Source organism: Hyla sarda, chromosome 12 (assembly GCF_029499605.1).
Source record: "Hyla sarda isolate aHylSar1 chromosome 12, aHylSar1.hap1, whole genome shotgun sequence".
NCBI lineage: Eukaryota > Metazoa > Chordata > Amphibia > Anura > Hylidae > Hyla > Hyla sarda.
The window spans coordinates 61,193,352-61,218,692 of record NC_079200.1 but is presented as its reverse complement, the minus strand read 5'-3'; the positions used below and the strand labels follow the sequence as shown (position 1 = coordinate 61,218,692).

Here is a 25,341-nt window from a genome sequence, read left to right as displayed (position 1 = left end):
GGATCCTTTACTTTTTTGTTTGTATGGAATTCGGCACAGCACTTTCGCAAAAGATCAGTGCACTACGGGAGTCATCAAAGTGGTGAGCAAAAATGTAGTTTTTTCATTATTAAAATTAAGTTCACGCCCATCTGACTTATTCCCTGAATTGTCAGTCAAACTATAAAACCTCATATTTCAGAACTGGGAGGGCATATCAAGAAACTGTAAAAAGGTGTGTGATCAGGGCACCCGAAGTTATTTTATAATACGGCAATTTCATTTTTTGGGGATTGGCCACAGGTCCTCTTTAAGAAATCATTCTGCGCCTGTTGAGGAAAAAATCTGGATGAAATCCATGCAGAAAGTAATCTGTGGTCGGGATTTAAATCTGCAGAGTTAATTTATAATTAATATATTATTGTTGCGGATTTTTACTCCACAGCTGAATCTGCAACTTTTTTTTTCAACTCTGTTTATACTGCAGCAAATTTATACCCAAATACACATGTTTTTCCACTAAATTTTCAGCATTTCGGACATCTGTGAAAGTAGCCTATTAGTCTATTTCAAGTCTAGGATAAGTAAGATATTTGCCATCTGATGAGAGGTTGGCATCATATTGTGGTACTTTCTCCCACATGCCTCCTGTGTACAATGAATATCCTTCCAGTAAGGCCCCAGACATATCTCTCAGGTCATTCCACCTTTTCCAACTTGACCAGGGTCCAGTTAGGGCAATCTTGAGATGACCCTTGTTTTCCTTTATACATGTCTATCTATAGTCCTGTAGATTTAAAGGGGTACTCCACTCCTAGACATCTTATCCCCTATCCAAAGGATAGGGGATAAGATGTCTGATAGCGGGGGTCCCGCCGCTGAGGACCCCCGCAATATAGCATTCAGCACCCACCTGTTTCTGAGGGGGTCCCCAGCGGCGGGACCCCCGCGATCAGACATCTTATCCCCTATCCTTTGGATAGGGGATAAGATGTCTAGGGGTGGAGTACCCCTTTAAGGTAACAACGCTGTAACATAAACCCTTCAACCCAATATTGTCTGTGATGTGTGACCAGACGTTTCATCACCTCAAACCAGATTAAGGTACATGGAATTTAACAAGTATTTGGGACTTCTTTCAATGTCACATTTTCTTAGAACACAAACACAGTGTACGTTGAAGTGCAAATAGCTGTTGGAATTGTGTAAAAAGCCAGAACCCAGTCAGACTGGTTTGTCACGTGTCTCAAGTACTTGGGCAGAGAATATTTTCACAGTAATGATCAGCAATGTGTGTGGTATCTATAGATATAAAACTCAATGTATGTGTGTGTGTAAGTATGTATGTATGTCTGTGTGTATGTGTGTGTATGCGTGTGTGTGTGTGTATGTGTGTGTATGTATGTGTGTGTGTATGTGTGTGTGTATGTATGTATGTATGTCTGTGTGTGTATGCGTGTGTGTGTGTATGCGTGTGTGTGTGCGTATGTGTGTGTGTATGTATGTATGTATGTGTGTCTGTATGTTCCAGCATCACGTCCAAAAGGCTAAAGATATTAACATGAAACTTGGCACACGTGGTACTAATATGTCAACAACAAACATAGGATAAGGGATTTAACCCTTACTCACCCCCATTTGCCAGGGTCTGGGTTTTTGTTTAAAGTCCCATTCAGGTCTATGGGAAATATATGTTACTGCATAACTACCAAACGGCTGGAGATATTTCGATAATACTTGGTCACATGTTAGGCTGGGTTCACATCACGTTTTGTCCCATAATGGACCGCATACGGCAGGGGCAGCTGAAAACTTGCGCTCACGTATGCCTTCGTATGTGGTCCCGTATGTAATTCATTTCAATGAATGGTCGACTACGATTTTAGGTCCGGTGGAAAACCGCATACGGGGCAAAATTGAGCCGATTGGAGTCAGCGTTTCACTCCGGTCAGCTCATTGAAATGAATTACATACGGGACCGCATACGGGAGCGCAAGTTTTCAGCTCCCCCTGCACTATGCGGTCCCGTATGGGACAAAACGCGATGTGAACCCTATATGTCCACTAAAAATATAGGATAGTTAATTTAACCCTTAACTACCCCCATTTGTGAGGGTCAGGTTTTTGTTTAAAGTCCCATACAAATCTACGGAAAAATGTATGTTCCGGCATAACTTCTGTACGTCTGGAGATATTTCAATGATACCTGGTACACACATTACTTATATGTCAAATAAAAATATATGATAGTTAAATTAACCCTTACCTACACCCTTATATAAAAGATGGGTTTTTGTTTCAAGTCCCATGCAAGTATATGGGACTTCCAGTACCTTACTCCACAAGCTCCGCTCTGTATCTCCTGGTGAATGTGTCAGTCCGGCTTGCAAGCCACACCCCATCTCACAAAGACAAGCCCACTGTTTAAGCCCCACTCCTTTGCTATTCTCTACCCTTTTTGTGCATCGGTCTGGCTTGCAAATCATGCCCAGTCCCACAAAGGCACGTCCCCTTCTATTTTCAGCTTACAATATCTTCACCACAAATCAGTCCCACCTGAGGATGGGACATGAGGTCAGGATATGAGGATAGAATATAAGGAACGTGAGGACAGCATAGGAAGACTGGATAGGAGGACGGAATAGGAGGAGGGGGTATGAGGACAGTGTATGAGGACGGGGTATGAGGTCGGGATATGAGGTGGGGATATGAGGACGGGATATGAGGTCGGGACGGGATATGCGGACGGGATGTGAGGACGGCATAGGAACACGGGATAGGAGGTCATGATATAGGGATGGTATATGGGGTAGGGATATGACAACAATATATGAGGATGGGATTTGAAATCAAAAGCTTACTCCTTTGTTGATTTTCCTCCCCAACAAGGATTAGGAAGGAAAAACCGGCCAACGCCGGGTACTCAGCTAGTTAGGTATAAAACACAGGAGGTATAGAGGTATATCACATGACTGCTTATATTATCCACAGGGGAAATCGAGGGATCATTACAGAATTTGGCACACTGTCTAAAGCAAACAGGTGTTCTGTTAATTTCCTATTCACAGAGAGATTTAGAAGATCATACAAAATGATAAAAACTGTTATAAAGAAAAATAAAACATTACTCATGTGTCACCATCTTCCACAGAAACATAAAAATCCTCTGGCACATTCAGGTTCCCTCTAAAGGTCCAGCAGACATTTGGATGAGGCATTGGAGCCAGTCACTTGCCACTTGCCATTTACAAAAAACGTGTAGGATGTACATCCTATATAGACAGAAAGTGTGCCCTCAGAATAATTTTCCTCTGGTGGGCCCAAGGGACCACAGTTACTAAATTCCTGAATTACATTTTTTAGCAATTGGATAGAAGACAACTCTACAAATATTTATTGAAGTCATTCACTTCAGATAATTGTGAGTTGAATGCTCTTTTGGCTAACAGCTATTCCTCCCAACCCCCTCACATACATGCACATTTGGCTCAGCTGATAATGCATGAGTTCTGAAATACAAGGGGTGGAAGGCCACTGCCACACTTCTATATCTGCGGCTTATCTCCCTTCAGAACAAAAGATTAGGCATTTGGAAATCCAGCTACTTGATCCTTCTTTTCCCCGACATCTGATGTCATGGGAGAGTTGAGAGGTCCCCATACATACTAGATGGATAGCTAATCCTGCTGAAATCTGTGGTTTCAGCCAAAATGAATCTAATGTAAATGACCCTCTAACAAGACACTTATTCCAAACAGAAAAAAAACATAGGCACAGGTATCACATAGAAATCTTTACAATTAAAGTTCTGTCCACTTTAGTATATACCCCATGATAGGATCCCATGATTGGATGCCAAAAATTGTGATGAACCCCATTGACATATAACAGGGTCTATTGTGGTTCCAGTATTTCTGATGGCAAAGATGCAGACTCCTCTATTTTTGCCATAAAATATATCAAAGGCCTGTTGGAAGGAGCATAACACTAATGTGAAAAGAGCTTTAAACTGCTTGATATTGTTCCTCCTGAACTGGATTAGGTGAATTTTAGTGATCTACATGTAGTACGTTCTTTAATGTTACATTGTCTTTCTTGCTTGAAGCAACAATGCTGTTACTCTAATTATTAACCACTCCTTTGGTAAACAAGCGATAAAATCTGCTACAGACTTCCACCTGTATGTACTTCCTTCCAATGTCTACTTACCTGCCACATGGCATACAGAACCAGTGCTGTCCAGACAAAGTGAACCATAAAATGTTGGAAATTTTACTATGGATGACCTGGACAACTAACCAGCCAAAAATGAACATAGTAACAGCTGTGTACATGATATGACCAAAATGAAAGTAATCAGTCAAAATCATTTAAAATCCATTGAAAATGTATTGGAAACATTTTATTACATAAATATTACTTGATTACTAACAGGGAATCAGTAAAGGATATATTTTACATTATGGTGATCGATGTGGATCAATGGCTGTGTATATGCAAAATATACTTACGAATATTTACTAATATCTACTAAGAACAACCATTTGGATCTACTACCTAGCAGTAAATAACTATGACTTCTACTGTTTCAGGTATGCAAGCCAAGCTCACAGAATTAACAATGGAGAAGTGTCGGTAAGTCAGACTCCACCCAACTATTTCTCTCAGCTTTCATACATATGTGATTTATGAGTTCCCACTGATATCTTTATGAAGGACACTATTACACTATCAAGTAAATAAACTGGCTAACAGTCTGAGACTGTGCAATTCTCCTGCTCCCTCTGCCTGAAGAAAAAAGCACTACAGGCATATTGTTTGCTCCCATTGCGGTACCTAAAAAAATGTTGTGACACAAAGAGTAAAATGTCTTTGACAGGCAATAAAAGTTTCGTATTTTATGGTATAAAGAACAAATAGTAATAAACTCTACAGATGAGCAGGTGGCTGAGGTTACTAAACTTAGCTATGTGTATACATGATACAGCTTGCAAAGACAGAGGTTAACAGTGTATTCACTTGTTGATCCATTTTAGAGACTCGCAACGGGTTGAAGAGTTATTTTCAAAGAACCATGTACTAAGGGAGCAGCTAAAAGTGCTGAATGAAAACATAAAGGTGCTCGAAAACAGGTGAGTTTGCTCCAGATGCTTGTCTTTTATTCTATTTGTATGTACATCTCCATATAAAAACAAATATATATCTATTAAGCTTTAGCATCATATTTCACATGTTATTATTTGGTCTTCAGGTTGAGAGCTGGTCTATGTGATCGGTGCACAGTAACCCAAGAACTAGCAAAGAAGAAGCAGCATGAATACGAAAACTGTCACTTCCACAATCTTCAGCAGATCTCATCTCTAAGTGAGTACATAATGAACACACAGATGCTCCGCTAGATTCATGTTTTTGCCTCCAATCTGTAATACATCTCTAGAATAAAGAATAATTATCTGCCCTTACGAACAGACCTGAGAATTCTGATCTTAATAGGTAATAGAAAAAGTTCATGGCACTCACCCTCTGCATAGTATTAAACTTAATTCTTTATTGTGGGCATCCGAGGATTAGAATAGTGCAGGACAATGCAAACAAACAGACGACCACAGACTGGATTGGATATACAGCTGTTTCATGCAGGTTCGCTTTATCAGACTCCACTCAGACTTCTCATCTGTAAATTACTTCTATTTAGAAATCTTAATCCTTCCGGTACTTATTAGCTGCTGTATGCTGCACAGGAAGTTGCATAGTTCTTTTCTTACCACAGTGCTCTCTGCTGACACTTCTCTCCGTGTCAGGATCTGTCCAGAGAAGGAGCAAATCCCCATAGCAAACCTCTCCTGCTCGGGACAATTCCTGACACGGACAGGGGTACAGCAGATGATAAGCACTGGAAGGATCTTTTTTGCAACAGTTGGTTTTAAAAAAAAATGTATTCCACCAGAATACCCTTTTAAGTTTACACTATCAAAGAATTAGGTTATTGGTGTCAATATAATAATTGGTGTAATATTTGGTTTAATATTAATAATTGGTGTAATACTTGGTTTACTATTAATAATTGGTGTAATATTTATAAGGTTATTAAGGCTGAAAATAAAAAAAAACTATTAGAAAGCGTTAGTAAATCTGGGCCATAAATAGTATATTAGCCCCATCCCCCAGTAATTTGTAACAAAGCCATAGTAGGGAGTAGTGGGGGGTCTGCATAAAATTACATTCACAGTTATGGATTGTTTGCAATTGAATATGCAATGGGCAGATTTAAATTCTACATGTCAACGCGTTCTTTCTGTTTTGCAGCAAATGAAATTAACTTGTTGAAGGACGAGAACAAGACTCTACTGGATGAGCTGAGGAAAGTCAAATGTGCCGAGATGAATATCAGGTATAACATCATTTTATAGAGCTTCTATGCTTTAGCACGGTGGTCCTCAACCTGTGCTACTTTAGCTGTTGCAAAGCTACATCTCCCATCATGCCCTTGATAGAACTTAAAGGGGTACTCCACTGGCCAGAATTCTAAGGTAATGTCCCGAACGCTGTTTTCGCACTGTGGGGGTCGGCCACGCCCCCTCGTGACATCACGGACGCGCCCCCTCAATGCCAGTCTATGAGAGGGATCGTGACAGCCATTATGCCCCCTCCCATAGACCTGAATTGAGGGGGCGTGACCGTGATGTCACAAGGGGTGTGTCTGACCCTCGCAGAGTGAAAACAGCATTTGGAACATTTACTTTCGAACGCTGGCCAATGGAGTACCCCTTTAAAGTTCTGCAGTTCTAAACACTGCCATAGAGAGAAACCATCCACTGGAACTTCTCTATTGTGTGCCAGTATAAGGATATTTCTTTGTATTGGTTGGAGCAATTCAGCTACAAGCCTGTATCAATGTGATCGGCAGATTAGCATAGCTGGAGCTGTCAAAGCACCTTATTCCCTTTTTTGACAAAAGCATAAGATGCCAGCTTTCTGCCATCTAGTTCCATTAGGTATGCCCATTATGGGGCAAAGAGATTAGCAAGAAAATCCATATGGTGGTATACTGCTCAATCCTTGTGAAGTAGCTCTAGCTACTAAGGACATAGCTCCGTCTTCAACTATGGAAAATTCCCTGGACTCCATCCATATGTGAGCATATAATTGCAGAAGGAGGGTGTGTACAGATTACACCAACAGGTTCCACTGGTCTGTAATGGGCCGACATTTGTTTCCAGTCGGATCACTTTTCTTTCAGCAAAAAATACATTGTCATAAACATAAAAGTCGATGTATTAGATCAGATTTCATGTATATTTGGTCATCAGATCCCTCTTATATTTATATGCATGTAAATGTGGAAGGGTGGTATTCCAACATGATAGATCTACAGCATAAATGTCTGATAGGTGGGGGTCCCACCCTGCTTGCAATCTAGGTCAAATATGAAAAGATGAAGAGAGAGCTGCCAATGTGTCTGTCTACTTGATTGACATGCCCATACTGATAAGATAAATTTGGTCAAAATACTCCTTTAATTTGAGAAATATTTATTCTTAAAGGGGTACTCCGCTGCCTTCCTGCTTCCGGAGCTCCGCACCCCAGCGTCCGGAAGTTTATTGTTCCGAACGCTGTGTACGGGCTTCCGTGTTCAGGGCCGCCCCTTGTGATGTCACGCCCGTCCCCTCGTGACGTCACACCCACCCGCCCCCTCAACGAAAGTCTATGGGACTTTCGTTAAGGGGGCGGGCGTGACGTCACAAGGGGGCAGGCGTGATGTCACGAAGGGCGGCCCTGTACACGGAAGCCCGCACACAGCGTTCGGAACAATAAACTTCCGGACGCTGGGGTGCGGAGCTCCGGAAGCAGGGCAGCAGAGTACCCCTTTAAAGGAATTGTTTCAAGAATAAAAGTCATTAATTACACCAAAGGGAGTCCAGCACTATTATGCATCCACTGGTATCTCCCATACATGTGGAGCACAAAAGATGTCCCCCAGACTCATGGGTAAAGAATGCAAAGAAAGCAACTTTCAGCTCCAATAGATAAAATTCTAATTTTTGATGTTTTCTCATTAAAAAGACAGCAACAAAAACAGAGCAGATGTGTTTTGGTCCCATAGTCCTTAAAGGGGTACTCCGGTGGAAAAAAAATGTTTTTAAATCAACTGGTGCCAGAAAGTCAAACAGATTTGTAAATTACTTCTATTTAACAATCATGTTTCTTCCAGTACCTATCAGCTGCTGTAAACTACAGAGGAAGTTGTGAAGTTCTTTTCTGTCTGACCACAGTGCTCTCTGCTTACACCTCTGTCTGTGTCAGGAACTGTCCAGAGCAGGAGAGGTTTGCAGTGGGGAAATGCTCCTTCTCTGGACAGTTCCTGACATGGACAGAGGTGTCAGCAGAGAGCACTGTGCTCAGGCAGAAAAGAACTATACAAGTTCCTCTGGAGCAATATAGCAGCTGATATGTACTGAAAGGATTAAGATTTTTAAATAGAAGTTATTTGTTTAATGTTTTGGCACCAGTTGATTTAAAAAAAAAATAGTTTCCCACCGGAGTACCACTTTAATCATGACTGTGATACAATAATACAGTGCTTGACAAATCACAGTTTTTTGTCAGCCCATTTTAATGTTTTAGTGTTCATCTTTTGAAAGAAAAAAAAAAACTGTTTTACTTACCTCCACCTCCGTTCCTGCATTGATCCTCCATTCCGCCTGTGGTCGGTTCTTCGGTGTTACCGGAGCAGCCTATAAGCGGCCTCTTTTGTGGTGCTCCATACTCCAGAATACAGAGTGTCACGGCGAGGATTCTGATTGGCTGTGGCAGTCATTTGGCACCGGAGCACAAACCAAAGACATCCATTGCTGAACACAAGGCAGAGCAGGGGATTAGCGTGGGAATGGAGGCAGAGGTAAGTAAAACTGACACAGGGAGAGATGAGGGGACAGTAAGGAATGTGACACACAGGGGGAAATGAGGGCACAGTAGTAATACCTGTGACACACAAGGAGAAATGAAGAGACAGTTATGACTATGACATCACATAACCACGTTTCGTAGTGACATCACATGATGCAATTTGCGGCATCCTGGCTCCTAAAAATTTTTTTCTTGCTCCTAGATTCTTAGCAAATTTGTCAAGCACTGCAATAATACCATTAATATATTGTAGATGGGAAAATGCATCCATAAAACCCTAGCCTTCACAGGCAGATGTGATGAATTTACAATGACCCGCCTTAAATCAAAATAATAGGTACCACAATATATGACAATGTATAAACTTTATTGGCAAAATCAATACAATACATATGAATAAACCCACCATAAAAAAATTTACTCAAAAGACAATTTAAAAACACTCCCGGAAGAAGCAGGGCGAAACGCGTTGGAGTGTGAGGTGGGGGAACAGCTGTGCAACAGTACCTATCTGTGGTGGGTCTTTTGTGTTTGTTAGAGCGCACTGTGGTCACCAGCATAGGTGTTCCTATTGTATTTTTCATAAAGAAGGAGACATTACTGTACTATATCTACTGATATTGGTCCCCATAATATATTTATATAATCACATAGAGGTATTCACCTCGGTTTGCATTTATATGACCTCCAATGCATTCATTGTGAGTGTATTGTGCTTCCGATATCTATGTATGACATCATTATACATTTTCCTTATCTGTGTTCCCCCACCACTGTGTTTTTAAATCGTCCTTTGGGTGGGTTTATTCATATGTATTGCATTGATTTTGCCAATAAAGTTTATACTTTGTCCTATATCGTGGTACCTATTATTTTGATTTAAGGCGGGTCATTGTAGGTTAATATAGTTTTGGGCTCTTGCCTTTTTTTTTTTTTTTTTTACATATAGTTTATTTGTTGTTGGATTATGTCCTACTAATACAGGTTGTGTAGATGTGATGAATTGCTGTATGGCCAGCATTCTAATGGAGAAGCATATCTGCTTCCACAGAGGAGGCCAACCTCCCATGTGTGCTTGAGGAAGTCACCGGCAAAAAGTTATCACCTATCCACAGCAGAGGACTAGCTAGCTGATCTACGGGGGTAGATCTAAACACCGGAGAACTTTTAAGGCATGCTTGGCCTCTGCTTCATTCATTCTCCACAGAACTTGTACAAGCGCTGAAATCTGCAATGTTTGGGAGTTGAGCATGTGTGCTGCTGCTTAAAGGGTACCTCTCATCAAAAAAACTTTTGATATATTATAGATTAATGTATGCAGAATAACTTTACAATTGCATGTTATTAAAAAAAATATGCTTCTTTCTATTTAATTTTCCACTTTGAAGAAATGACCACTAGGGGTCTCCCTACCAGTCCTGGCAGCAAGCATTTCAGACTCATGCTGGAGTCCTAAACACTACGAGCTGCCAGTCTGCTTTGTTCACAAAGGAGGACACTCAGAGCTGCCAGCCTGCTTTGTTTACAGCCTGTTTGGCTGTGAACAAAGCAGGCTGGCAGCTCTGAGTGTTTAGGACTCCAGCATGAGTCAGAAATGCTTGCTGACAGGACTGATCGGGAAAAATACAATAGAAAGAAGCATATTTTTCATTAACATGCTATTGGAAAGTTATTCAACATTCATTAATCTAAAATATATCAAAAGTTTATTTGATGAGAGGTACCCTTTAATTCACTTGGGTGACAATGGGCCTCCGTTCTCACAGTGGTTAGACCCCTTACCGATCAGATAGTTTTCCAGTAATCTGAGGGTAGGGGGATAACTTTGAATCTTGGGATAACTCATGTAACTATTATTTTATACAACCTACAAAGTTATGCCACAACGTGGTCTAAATATAATATAACAATGTTATAGAAGAGAAACAGAAATTTAATATTAAGTTATTCTTATTAGTGGGAGAAGCAGATCTAGAAGTAATTCCCCAGAAAATAATATCACCCCTGAGGCTCAGCAGCCCGGAGTCTCCTCTGGGAATCACAAAATCAGCACAGAAAAGACCAGCAAAGACAAGGAGATGTCAGAGATAATCCTTGAACGTCAAGTACCTGAAGGTCAGTCATACATTAATTGATACCATACATACACAACAGTATACAGGACATAATGTGCATGCAGGTTACCTATCATCAGATTGTATGGGAACCTATGGAGGAGGTCACAATATGACATTGAAATCAGGTCCCCAATTTGGCAATGCATGGCCACCTTAAAGGGTACCTTTCATCAAAAAAACTTTTGATATATTATAGATTAATGTATGCAGAATAACTTTCCAATAGCATGTTATTAAAAAATATGCTTCTTTCTATTTAATTTTCCACTTTGAAAAAATGACCACTAGGGGTCTCCCTACCAGTCGTTTTGTATAGATTTCAGACTCGTGGAGTCCTAAATCTCAGACTGCAGCCGGAACACAGACAAACTCAGCACTGCTCACTGCCAGGGATTTTGCTTTTGTCCCGGCTGCAGTCTGAGATTTAGAACTCCAGCATGAGTCTGAAATCTATACAAAAGGACTGGTAGGGAGACCCCTAGTGGTCATTTTTTCAAAGTGGAAAATTAATAGAAAGAAGCATATTTTTTTAATAACATGCTATTGGAAAGTTATTCTGCATACATTAAACTATAATATATCAAATGTTTTTTTGATGAAAGGTACCCTTTAAAGGAACATTCCAGGTAACACTGAAATGCACTGTTTTTGAATGCAGAAAATGCACTGATTTTCATTTTCAAACAGCGCAGTGTTACTGACCAAAACCCTGCTCCAATTGACTTCAATGGGAATGGGGGAAACATGCTGAAAAAAAGTGACATTTCATGTCATTTCAGTGTGGTTCAGCGCTAAATCTCCCAATGACATCAATGGGAACCTCTGATCCATACCCATCACTGCACTGCCCATGACTGAGAGAGAGCCCCAGTGCAGCAATTCACACGGGTGTGTTTTGTGCATGTGTGAGCCCACCCTAAAAGAGATTATCCCAAAATATGTGTCAAGCAACAAAAAAATAAAATAAAGATCTGATATGTTATGGCTTTGTTTCTATGTTCCCATGTCAGAAACATGCGCAGCAGTCTTAAGACTGTCATCGGCAGTGAAGAATCTGCAGGGACTAGATAATGAAGCTCGCCAGGCTGACATGGTATGTATGGGGGAACTGAATATTATTTAATATTATATATAAATATATAATATATATTTCCGGTACTTTAAGGACAATTCAGTCCAAGCAACTGGTTCATGAATAAAAGGCCATATAGTAAAGATTGACTCACAATGGCAGGGTATCGGTCAAATCATATGGTGCTGTTCCTCAACCGGTGGTAGTTGTGGTTTGGCAACAGCTAGATATCCACAGGAAGTTCAAATCAGCACCGTTGGTGCCCTCTTCAGCAGTGACAGGCTATGTACCCTCTACTCTTTAGTGATTGTTACCCAGCATTTGTGTAGGATCAGAAATGGCTTTCTTTTTGGGAAATGTTCTTTAATTGAATTGTCTGCTATAACAATGTGGGTTTGAACTACATCTAACTTCACAGAATTTTGCTTTCCAGAATATGTCTGGTGTGCAGAAACTCTTCCTTAGTACTCACAACCAGCAACGAATATCCAACCAGCTTCATGGAACCATCGCTGTAATGAGACCAGGAGCCAAGGGTGGACACAATGTGCAACCACCACCTATGAATAAGTGTAGCCCTAACCATGAAATGTAAGTCACCTAAGTTTCTTATATGGTTGAAGTAAGGATGATATATGGCTTTATTGGAATTGAAGGCTATGAACACCTTTGCATCTTTTTCATTGCATTGCATAATTATGTTTAACTATGTACTGAGTAAAGGGTCTGAATACTTATGTCCATGTTAAATTTTAGTTTTGCCATTTCAATAAATTATTAAATATTTGTACCAATCTGTTTTCACTTTGTCATTATGGGGGAAATTTGTTTTTCTTTTCTTTTATTAGCACAAGCCTACAACGTAACAAAATTTGAGAAAAGTGAAAGTGTCTGAAAACTTTCAGAACACACTGCAAGCTGCTAAATGCCATTAGGTTTCTTGAGCTCAGCTTGGTTTCTAGTTCTAGCCACACCTGTACACAAATCGTTTTTTTATCAGATGCAAGCTTAGATGAGCGTTCAAGAAAACACAGGAGGGGCTGGAGACTACAGTTAGCCCAGATGACAGGATCAGCACTAAAGGCATCAAGAGGCTTGCTCTGTATTATAATACATGTAAGCTGCAGAAACAAAATAAAAAATCACATAATACATACAATGCAAAAAAAGATGCAAAGGTGTCCATAGTCCATAGATATATAAGAGATGTTTTAAAGTAAAGGGCGACGCAAGGTATTTTGTTAGTTGCATGATGACTCTCTTTATAGGGTTGGGATGAAGCCATACACTTAGTAAGATTGTGTTGTGAATGTACATGGTGCAATTATTTCATATCATAGTTTTTTTTTAAAGCTGTATTCCCATCTTAAAAAGTGATGGTAAATCACTAGGATGATTTGTGTGGGACAAACATTAGGACCCTCCAGGGAACTGCAACACAGTTCTATTCAAGTAAATGGAACCAGTATGCAGGAAAAAAGTGAAGGGGCCATAGATTTACATTAGCACTACTGTACCCTCTTTCTCAGGCTATATGGCAAACCCTTCCCAATCATAATGCAAAAAATATATCTTAGTGATATTCCATCACATCATGAGAGGGGAATATACCTTTAAAGACATACAGCTGTTTAAAGGCTACAGCTCATACACTGACAAATGAGCATTCTAGTTTCACAGCTGTTAGAGACCACCGGCCTATAGCATACAATAAGATTTCTCATAGGGTTGTTCATTCATGAATATTGCATCTCATTCATAGACATTCGAAGGAGCTCCCGGTGGAGACGCGTAGCTCGCCTTTTCCTCTTGAACCTTTAAAACACGTCCTCTCAGCAGAACAATTTACTCTCTTGAAACAACACTACATCCAGAAGCATCTGGCTCAACGCGGTGGTGGATTGCAGAGTGATGGGGCAGCTCACATTTTACTGGACAAACATTTGGAAACTCCTTTAGAAAGGAAACGATCTGAAGATAACTGGGAAGAAAAGGTGGCGATGGCAGAGCTGCAAGGAGCCATGTTATACGTCAGAGAGCAAGGACTGAAGAACAGAATAAATCAAGCAGCCCAAAGAGAGAAAGTTCACTACTTGCTAACCAAGCAAAACCAAGGACTTAGGATAGCAAACTCAAGAGGCGACGTCCAGAAATGTCTACGGAGGGAAAGCCAAGAAGACAGGGAAATGTCCCTGATACAGGTCTTAAGTGCTCACTGGAGGAACAGCAAGCAGATCAATAGCCAAGAAGGAGAGCAAGACTTGGAAGAGAAAGAAACCAAGTGTGTAGAGGCCGAGATGACATCCGAGGAGAATGAGGAGGCTCCAGACAAACCACTGGACCTTTCCGACACCAAAAGAAGTCAACACACCTATCCAAATGACATCAAGAGAGAACAAAGGCATAGCTATGAGGGCCCTACACTAAGCCCAGCGTACAGAAATAACACCTCCCCTCCTGTCAGGACATCGTGCTCTGACCGCATACATGGAACTGGGCTGGAAGATCCCAACTCAGTGGCTAAGGGGGAACATGAAAAAGACAGTGAAGAAGACACAAAAGACAAAGTGGTTGTAAGTTGTCCAATGTCCATTCTGTATACCTATTCAGTGGAATGAAGGTCACCCATGGTTTCAATGAAATCAGTGTATTTCCATAGGAGGATAGCAAAATTTGGTTTGTTTTCTACAAAAAAAAATAAAAGCACCAACCCAATCTAAGGTTCTGTCTGGTATTGCAGCTCAGCTCTATTTATTTTATTTTTTTTAATTTTTATTTAGTCAATTTCTCCACACATTTCCATTTTTACACATGAAGAAAAAAAATAGGCATTGAAAGAAATACAAAACAAGCAGGGTTAACATGGACAGGCTCAGCTCTATTTAAAGGGGTTCTCCAGTAATTAACTTCTTATCACCTAAGGGGATATCCATAGATGATAAGTGATTGATCAAGGGGGTCAGACTGCAGGTACCTCCCACAATCTCCTGCCCCAGCTGCCCCAGCTCTCCTCATGCATGGAGCGACCAACGCACACAGCAGTGGTGGACATGTCTCCTCAATGCATCTCTATGGGAGAGCTGGAGATACACGAGCGCTGTAAGTCTGACTCTCCCATAGAGATGCATGTGGTGGACATGTCTCCTCTATGCATCTCTATGGGAGAGCTGGAGATACACGAGCGCTATAAGTCTGACTCTCCCATAGAGATGCATGTCGACCACCGCTCTGTCACTGCTTCGCACACGGAGACACTTATCCCCTGTGCTGCAGATAGGGGATAAGACGTTCAGCCTATGGCGCTGTTTCCCAGACAGCGCCATGGAGTGGCACGTAAACAGGAGGAAGGGCTTAACATAACAATAGCATGGTTGTCCTGCTTTATCAGTACAATGTAAATTAAGCAATCGCTTACCTCATTTGTATCACCAGTTCCCTTTTATCCAACATATGATACTTGCAAATTTTTGAAAACAATGTAAGAAGTTGTCAGGTTGGTTCATTTACATAAGGGCCAGATTGTTCCTGGCTGTTTTTTGTCTATCAGCCTTGATACAGGCAATTCGTGGAGCCAGCCACCCCTCCATTTTAACAGGATCTATTGTTAGGTCTATCGATCACAAGCTGGCCCTTACATTACAGACTTGTTGGCAGCTCCCACTGTGTTTCTAGGGCAGTGTTTTCCAACCAGGGTACCTCCAGCTGTTGCAAAACTACAGCTCCCAGCATGGCCAGACAGCCGAAGGCTGTCTGGCCATGCTGGGAGTTGTAGTTCTGCAACAGCTGGAGGCATCCTGGTTAGGAAACACTGCTCTAGGGACTGCTAGTCTAATATCAAGGAAACAGTAAATAGATAGAGTTTGATCTAAGTGTATAGTTTTTCCATGGATAAGTGCTGTCAATGATGCATTGTTGCCGCTTATCTCTTCTACCTCCAAAGAGCTAAAATAGATATTGGCCCTCATTTACAAAGACTGGAGTGTCAGTTAGGTGGTTTTTTTTTCAGTGTACTCCTCTTTTTTTTTCCTTGTGATTTACTAATCTGTCGCCCAATTTCCCTTTCTTTCTGTCGCAGTTTTTTTTTCTGTCGCACAAAATGTATTCTGTGCGACAGAAAAAAGTCTCAGCAAATTCTGACTACATTAGTGCTTGTACTACTACTCCCATCATGGAACAGGGTCTGTTACATGTTGGGGGTAGTAGTACAGGGGCTGAGGGATTGATCGCACCGGGTCTCACTTCTGAGACCCGATCCGATCAGATGTTATTAAGCAGGGGAGCGGGGGGCATGTTCCGATCCCCTGCAATGTACTGTAAACTTTAATTTTTAAATTCCCCACCAGAAGGGTATATATCTGGCCCCTCCAGCGTTTCTATATATATTTCCCCCTGCTGCGCTATATCAAACTTAGTGGCCGCTGCGTTTGAATAAATGTACTTCCCCCCAGCGCTATTATCGCAAATATACTGACCCCCGCTGCGCATATTTATATATATACTGCCCCCCCCCCCAAGCTGCGCATATTAATATTCATCTTCTCCCTCCCCTGGCTGCCAATGAATGAAAACTCGATTAGCAGGGGAGCGGAGGGCTGCTGCCCGCTCACGCTGCTAAGAGTTTGTCATTCATAGCGGGCAGCAGCTGCATATCATGCTGTGGGGGTCAGACATATGGATATATGTCTGACCCCCACATCATACATATACAAATGCCGGCTCACCGCCATGAATGACAAGTAAGCTATTAGGAGCAGCAGCGCGCCTCCGCTCCCTGCACTGCTTTACTTGTCATTCATAGCGGTGAGCCGGCACCTGTATATATAGATGCTGTGAGGGTCAGATATATATCCATATGTCTGACCCCTACTGCGCATCTATATATACAGGTGCCGGCTCACCGCTATGAATGACAAGTAAAGCAGTGCAGGGAGCGGAGGCGCGCTGCTGCTCCTAATAGCTTACTTGTCATTCATAGCGGTGAGCCGGCACCTGTATATATAGATGCTGTGAGGGTCAGACATATATCCATATGTCTGACCCCCACAGCATGATATACAGCTGCTGCCCGCTATGAATGACAAACTCTTAGCAGTGTGAGCGGGCAGCAACCTTCCGCTCCGCTGCTAATAGAGTTTTCATTCATTGGCAGCCATGGGAGAGAGAAGATGAAGATTAACATGCGCAGCTTGGGGGAGGCAGTATATATATATATATAAAAATATATATATATATATATATATATAAATATGCGCAGCGGGGGTCAGTATATGCGCAGCGGGGTCAGTATAGATATATAATAGCGCTGGGGGGAGCAGTACATTTATTCAAGCACAGTGGCCACTAAGTTTGATATAGCACAGCAGGGGGAAATATATATAGAAACGCTGGAGGGGCCAGATATATACCCCCCCCCCCCCCCCCCAGCGATTCTATACATCTTTGCCCACCACAGCGCTTCTATATTAAAACCCTGCCAGGGTTCCTGATTGGCTCCTCGGTCCCGGCCATTCAGGGCTTCTGGTGGGGAATTTAAAAATGAAAGTTTACTGTACATTGCAGGGGATCGGAACATGCCGCCCGCTCCCCTGCTTAATAACTTTTGATCGGATCGGGTCTCAGAAGTGAGACCCGGTGCGATCAATCCCTCAGCCCCTGTACTACTACCCCCAACATGGAACAGACCCTGTTCCATGCTGGGGGTAGCAGAATTCACTCCGTTTTGAGTAATTTCCCCACAGCTCTGAGATGTCGGGTTTCTGTGAAGCAAAACTCACAGGTTTTCCTGTGAGTTTTCTTCACACTCTGAGAGTTTTTTCTCTTTTTGTCGGGAACACGCCCCTTTTGTCGGGAAAAACGCCCCTTTTGTAGTTTTTTTTTTCACTCTGAGTGATTTTGATTTTGTCGGGTTGTGCGCCAGATTCTGGTGCAAATTCTGGCGCAAAACCCGACAAAAAGTGTTGGGATCCTGTTAGTAAATGAGGGCCATTGAGTCTTACAATTGTAGGATATGAAGAGGTAGTGAAAAAAAAGGTGATAACCTGATCTTAGGGGCCCACCCTTTCTGGCAATAACACAGATTAATGGATCTACATCATGTGAAAACTTCTAAAATTCCAAAGTTTTTTTTGTGTTGTCGAGGATTGGCAGCACCACACTTGTCGGCAGGTTGTGAGCGGTATTGTAGCTCAGACCCATCCAAGGTGTCAGCATTTATCTGAATGGGGCTGAGCTGTAATAGCAGACATGGCGATGGAGAGGCAACAATGTAGACATTTATCTTGAGATTTTTATGGTGTCCTTTGTGTTTTTTTTAATGCAGGACTTTAATCTGGTTCCACAAGCAGAGATAGAATTGTCTTCCATGAAGAGAACAAAGGGGCACAAAAGATACCGAGACTCAGGTGAGTGAACGGGGGAGGGGGGTGCACAAAGTTTTGCCATAGAAATATCTATGTCTGTACAATGCACATGACCATTGAAGTAACATTATACTGCAGTTTGGTTACTTTTTCTCTGTAAGAAAATCTCAGTCTGTGAAGTGAGTTGTGTAACCTTCGTGTTCTGTCATTAGATGAGGATGAAGAACAAATTATGGATGCCAACTCCGCGCAACAAGACATGGACGAGGGATCAGGCACATCAGACAGTGAGGTAGTAAGGAGTATTGGAATATGTAATGTGTGTGAATACTTCCCAACTTTCACAGATGACAGAAGGCCTCATCTTACTAAGTGCCTGCCCTATTTACAGTGCAGCCACATGTATCACTATAGAAAGTGCCTGCTACATGCCCCAAATACACTGCACCCACATACATCACTATAGAAAGTGCCTGCTACATGCCCCAAATACACTGCACCCACATACATCACTATAGAAAGTGCCTGCTACCTGCTCCAAATACACTGCACCCACATACATCACTATAGAAAGTGCATGCTACATGCCCCATATCCAACGCAGCCACATGCATCACTATATAAAGTGCCTGCTACATGCCCTATTTACAGTGCAGCCATATGCATCACTGTAGAAAGTGCCTGCTACCTGCCCTATTTACAGTGCAGCCACATGCATCACTATAGAAAGTGCCTGCTACATGCCCTATTTACAGTGCAGTCACATGCATCACTATAGAAAGTGCCTGCTACATGCCCCATATACACTGCAGCCACATGCATCACTATAGAAAGTGCCTGCTGCATGCCCCATATACACTGCAGTCACATGCATCACTATTGAAAGTGCATGCTACATTCCCCATATACACTGCAGTCACATACATCACTATAGAAAGTGCCTGCTACATGCCCTATTTACAGCGCAGCCACATGTATCACTATAGAAAGTGCCTGCTGCATGCCCCATATACAATGCAGCCACATGCATCACTGTAGAAAGTGCCTGCTACCTGCCCTATTTACAGCGCAGCCACATGCATCACTATAGAAAGTGCCTGCTACATATCCCATATACACTGCAGTCACATGCATCACTATAGAAAGTGCCTGCTACATGCCCCATATACACTGCAGCCACATGCATCACTATAGAAAGTGCCTGCTGCATGCCCCATATACACTGCAGTCACATGCATCACTATAGAAAGTGCATGCTACATGCCCCATATACACTGCAGTTACATACATCACTATAGAAAGTGCCTGCTACATGCCCCATATACACTGCAGTCACATACATCACTATAGAAAGTGCCTGCTACATGCCCCATATACACTGCAGTCACATGTATCACTATAGAAAGTGCCTGCTACATGCCCCATATACACTGCAGCCACATGCATCACTATAGAAAGTGCCTGCTACATGCCCCATATACACTGCAGTCACATACATCACTATAGAAAGTGCCTGCTGCATGCCCCATATACAATGCAGCCACATGCATCACTGTAGAAAGTGCCTGCTACCTGCCCTATTTACAGTGCAGCCACATGCAGCACTATAGAAAGTGCCTGCTACATGCCCCATATACACTGCAGTCACATGCATCACTATAGAAAGTGCCTGCTACATGCCCCATATACACTGCAGCCACATGCATCACTATAGAAAGTGCCTGCTAAATGCCCCATATACACTGCAGTCACATACATCACTATAGAAAGTGCCTGCTACCTGCCCTATTTACAGTGCAGCCACATGCATCACTATAGAAAATGCCTGCTGCATGCCCCATATACACTGCAGCCACATGCATCACTATAGAAAGTACCTGCTACATGCCCCCTTATACAATGCAGCCATATACATCACTATAGAACTGTGCTTCCCAACCAGGGTGCCTCCAGCTGTTGCAAAACTACAATTCCCAGCATGCCCGGACAGCCAACGGCTGTCCAGGCATGCTGGGAGTTGTAGTTTTGCAACAGCTGGAGGCACCCTGGTTGGGAATCAATGCTATAGAAAAGTGCCTGCTACATGCCCCAAATATACTGCAGCCACATGCATCACTATAGAAAGTACCTGCTACACGCCCCATCTACACTGCAGCCACATACATCCCCACAAAAAGGCATGCCTGCCTCATACCCTCAAATACAGTGCAGCCACATACATCACCATACAAAGTGCTTTACATATGGCTCCTACATAAACAGGGTAGCCCCAAACATCAACATACAAAGTATCTGCCACATACCCCGCATACCTGTGTGTAGTGAATGACTGTGTGCATGGTGTGTGCATGGTGTGTATTGTATGTATATGTCCATGGTGTGCGGTGTATCTTCTATGTGAGTATGTGCATGGTATGAGATATGTGTTGTGTGTGTATAATGTTTACGTTAATTTTACAGGAAAAAATGGAAAGATCAGAACAATCCCCAGCAGACATGCTAAGAGACAGCTACCCTAATGAGAGGAACCTAGACAAAGCCAGATGGAAGAAGAGATTGCCTCAAGGTAACACATTAGAAACAAGAGAAATTGCAGATATTTACACAGAAAAATACAAAAGTAGCCCACATACGTGACCAACATTGCGGATGCCGCTCTTTTGACTGTTTTGCCACTCAGAGGCCGTCATGTAAACTAAAAATAATAATGCATGGCATTTATAACACCATTTAGGCACAAAGTGGCCAGGTCATACCAACTTACCATTAAAGGGGTACTCCTGTGGAAAAAAAAAAATGTTTTTAAATGAACTGGTGCCAGAAAGTTAAACAGATTTGTAAATGACTTCTATTCAAAAATCTTTACCCTTCCAGAACTTTTTAGCAGCTGTATGCTACAGAGGAAATTCTTTTCTTTTTGAATTTCCTTTTTGTCTTGTCCACAGTGCTCTCTGCTGACACCTGATGTCCGTATCGGGAAATGTCCAGAGCAGTAGAAAATCCCCATAGCAAAACTATGCTGCTCTGGACAGTTCCTGATACGGACAGAGGTGTCAGCAGAGAGCATTATGGACAAGTCAAAAAAGAAATTCAAAAAGAAAAGAATTTGCTCTGTAGCATACAGCTGCTAAAAAGAGCTGGAAGGGTAAATATTTTCTAATAGAAGTCATTTACAAATCTGTTTAACTTTCTGGCACCAGTTGATAAAAAAAAAAAAAAAAATGTTTCCCACCGAAGTACCCCTTTAAAGATGATAGAACATCTTCTGTTGGGTCAGTAAGGTGGGACTTTGTTGTCAGCTGTCAGAGGGGGAAGGAGACCAAATGCTAATGCTGTTATGTGTCAATAGGCAGCTTTATTATTTACAAAGTGCTTAGAAATGTATTAAAGGGGTACTCCACCCCTAGACATCTTATCCCCTATCCAAAGCATAGGGGATAAGATGTCTGATCGCGGGGGACCCCCACAATATAGCATGCAGCACCCACCTGTTACTGCTCCGGAAGCGCTGGAGGGTCTGGCTCCCGACCACGGGGACGGAGGATCGTGATGTCACGACTCCGCCCCCTCAATGCAAGTCTATGGGAGGGGGCGTGATGGCTGTGATCAGACATCTTATCCCCTATCCATTGAATAGGGGATAAGATGTCTGGGGGTGGAGTCCCCCTTTAAGATTTGTAGTACTGCAGTGTGTAGAAGCAATGTAACTGTAAGAACACGACAATTGTGGTGATGGTACTATGTTCTTTTTTTGCTAGCAACCAAGAAATCTCTCAGAAAGAAGAAGAAAGTCACAGTCGAGTCTACAGAGAGTGACACCTCTGAGGAGAATGACCAAAATGACCAACCTGAGTGACTGGACAGGGAATGGAATGACAATACCTACATGTAGTAGAGATACAGGAACGGGCCTGCAACATATGGTGAAGACCAGGCTGAAGCCCTCAGTCATAGACCCCCATGTTATCTTAATATAACTCACTATTTGGCTATGAGGAATGAGGGGTATACCATCAGCCGCTATACAGTGTAATCGTGACATTGTATAAAACTTTTATTTATTGGTTGAGGTGTCAGACACAAAATTTACTTGATACATAGCTAGAGAGTCATAATTTGTGCAAGAGAAAGAGGAAAGATAAATAGGGCTGGCAGAGAAAGTCAAGGTGTGGTAGTTGGGTAAATCCTGCCATATTTCTGTGCAATCTGGGGAGAACAATAAAGTGGTCACTAGAGACGCCACAGGGATTGCAAAAGAGATGTCACAGGATACATTGGGGGTATATTGCTATAGGGTAAACCATCACAGTCTGATTGGTTGGGGTTGGTCCTGCAGTCCGTATGGAGAAGCATTGTACCGAGTGCCTGTCACCTGCCCCCATATAGAGAACAGGTACATGCGCCACCATACAAAGTGCCTGCTGAATGCCATTTATATACAGTGCAACCACATGCACCCTATATAAGGTGTCTGCTGCATACCTCCATATACAGTGCAGACACATTCCACCCCATACTAAGTGCCAGTTACATACATCACTATAGAAAGTGCCTACTGAATGCCATTTATATACAGTGCAGCCACATACACCCTATATAAGGTGTCTGCCGCATACCTCCATATACAGTGCAGACACATTCCACCCCATACTAAGTGCCAGTTACATACATCACTATAGAAAGTGCCTGCTGAATGCCATTTATATACAGTGCAGCCACATACACCCTATACAAGGTGTCTGCCGCATATCTCCATATACAATGCATACACATATCACACCATACAAAGTGCCTGTCACATCCCTCCATATACAGTGCAGGCACACACATCACCATACAACAGTGTTTCCCAACCATGGTGCCTTCAGCTGTAGCAAACTAAAACTTGTCTGAAAAGGCTAGGAGTTGTAGTTTTGCAACAGCTGGAGGCACCTGGAGACACATTCCACACCATACTAAGTGCCTGTTACATGCATCACCATACAAAGTGCCTGCTGAATGCCATTTATATACAGTACAGCCACATGCACCCTATATAAGGTGTCTGCTGCATACCTCCATATACAGTGCAGACACATTCCACACCATACTAAGTGCCTGTTACATGCATCACCATACAAAGTGCCTGCTGAATGCCATTTATATACAGTGCAGCCACATACACCCCATACAAGGTGTCTGCCGCATACCTCCATATACAGTGCAGACACATTCCACACCATACTAAGTGCCTGTTACATACATCACCATACAAAGTGCCTGCTGAATGCCATTTATATACAGTGCAACCACATGCACCCTATACAAGGTGTCTGCTGCATACCTCCATATACAATGCATACACATGTCACACCATACAAAGTGCCTGTCACATCCCTCCATATACAGTGCAGGCACACACATCACCATACAACAGTGTTTCCCAACCATGGTGCCGTCAGCTGTAGCAAACTAAAACTTGTCTGAAAAGGCTAGGAGTTGTAGTTTTGCAGCAGCTGGAGGCACCCTTGTTGGGAAACACTGTCATATAATGTCCTTGCCGTATGGTTTAATATACAGTGAAGACACATGCCACATCATACACAAAGTATTAAATACATCACTGTAGGAATAACCTGTCACATGTCTCCACATACAAAGCAGCCACATGCCCCTATATACAGTGTCGCTACATGTCCCTACATACACATATATACCATTTTAGTTGGTTGGGGTGGGTGCAGGGGTCCACATGGTGAGTCGTTCACTTTTATGGATCATCCACGCAACCCCTGGAATAGGTGGCAAGCAACAATAGAAGTTGTATGTGGCTTTCTTAGCACTACTGTCACTTCATAGTTGAAGCCCACCTAATTGGACTTGGATGGTGTCTCCTAGGAATGTGTCACCCATGTATCCAGAGACATCCCCTTTAAGGTCACTGTCACTTATAATAAGAAAGGCAGAGCACAGTGTGTTGTGCAGCCCCTCTCCCAACTCTATAATATTACATATCTCAGGTGAAAACAGAATGTGTTCCTTCATTACGACCTTTGCACTTATCAAAAGATAGATTGTTAGTTGTAGTGCAGCGTTTCCCTATACAATAAGATAACTCCCATCATGCCCTGTAACTGCTTGTCCATTGTAATAAGAGATCAGCTCCAAGGTTCCCCCTTATATTTTCTCTATATATATAATCATCCTTATTTTCGATATTGAATGTAACGGTTATGTACCTACACATTGTATGCACTTATTCACTAATACACCTTCCACCTCTAGTTGTTTTCTGTGGCTGGCATCAATGGCAGTGTACACCAATTCAGCAAAAACATGTTTCCTGAAGAACTGCAAAGCATTGTCTGACAAAGTAATGGAGAACTCTGACCAGTGCAAGCAAACTAAGCACTGTCCTTTCCTGCCTATATGACATATCAGAATATTTTCTCATAGAGTTTCCCTTTAACCTCACTAATTCTTCCTACACTCCCCCGGACCATGAAGCAACCCAACGAATTAGAGAGTAGGAGATGTGTAGTGTAAGTCGTCCCTCTCATCTTCTTTTTGTGATACTTTCATAGATGTTGTACATATAAATGTGTGTACAGGTTCAATAATCCTCCAATTATGTAATTGTTGTGACTGCTATTCTGTAATATGATGTGATTTAATATATGAAAATAAATATTTGTGTTTCATAAAGGATTAGTAAACATTACAATGTTGCAAAGGTTATCTGGCGTAACCTACGGGGCCATTGAGTCTTCCGATACCTCTCTGTGCATATAAACACAAAAAAGGGGGTCTTTTTTTTAAGCATACAAAATTCGCTAGTGCAGAGTGTTTTAAACATGCTGTTAGTTACCACTGGGTACCATCCGTTTACCCATAGGCATACATGTTGCATTATTTGTGCTTTAATGGG

The 25,341-nt window shown here is 42.1% G+C and overlaps 1 protein-coding gene across 5 annotated transcripts in view; it reads left to right on the top strand.

The window, feature by feature from the left end:
* Positions 1–25,088, top strand: part of RBBP8NL (RBBP8 N-terminal like) — a 42,692-nt gene extending 17,604 nt beyond the window's left edge. For all 5 annotated transcript variants that reach the window (XM_056547739.1, XM_056547740.1, XM_056547738.1 and 2 more), the window contains exons 3-14: positions 4,572–4,614; positions 5,016–5,111; positions 5,231–5,343; positions 6,286–6,370; positions 10,844–11,001; positions 12,014–12,096; positions 12,509–12,666; positions 13,838–14,648; positions 18,395–18,476; positions 18,647–18,726; positions 20,895–21,000; positions 22,193–25,088. In XM_056547739.1, the coding sequence (XP_056403714.1) occupies positions 4,572–4,614; positions 5,016–5,111; positions 5,231–5,343; positions 6,286–6,370; positions 10,844–11,001; positions 12,014–12,096; positions 12,509–12,666; positions 13,838–14,648; positions 18,395–18,476; positions 18,647–18,726; positions 20,895–21,000; positions 22,193–22,290 (1,913 nt within the window). In that variant the 3' untranslated portion in view covers positions 22,291–25,088. The remainder of the gene's footprint in view (positions 1–4,571; positions 4,615–5,015; positions 5,112–5,230; positions 5,344–6,285; positions 6,371–10,843; positions 11,002–12,013; positions 12,097–12,508; positions 12,667–13,837; positions 14,649–18,394; positions 18,477–18,646; positions 18,727–20,894; positions 21,001–22,192) is intronic.
* The last annotated feature ends 253 nt before the right edge of the window (positions 25,089–25,341 follow it).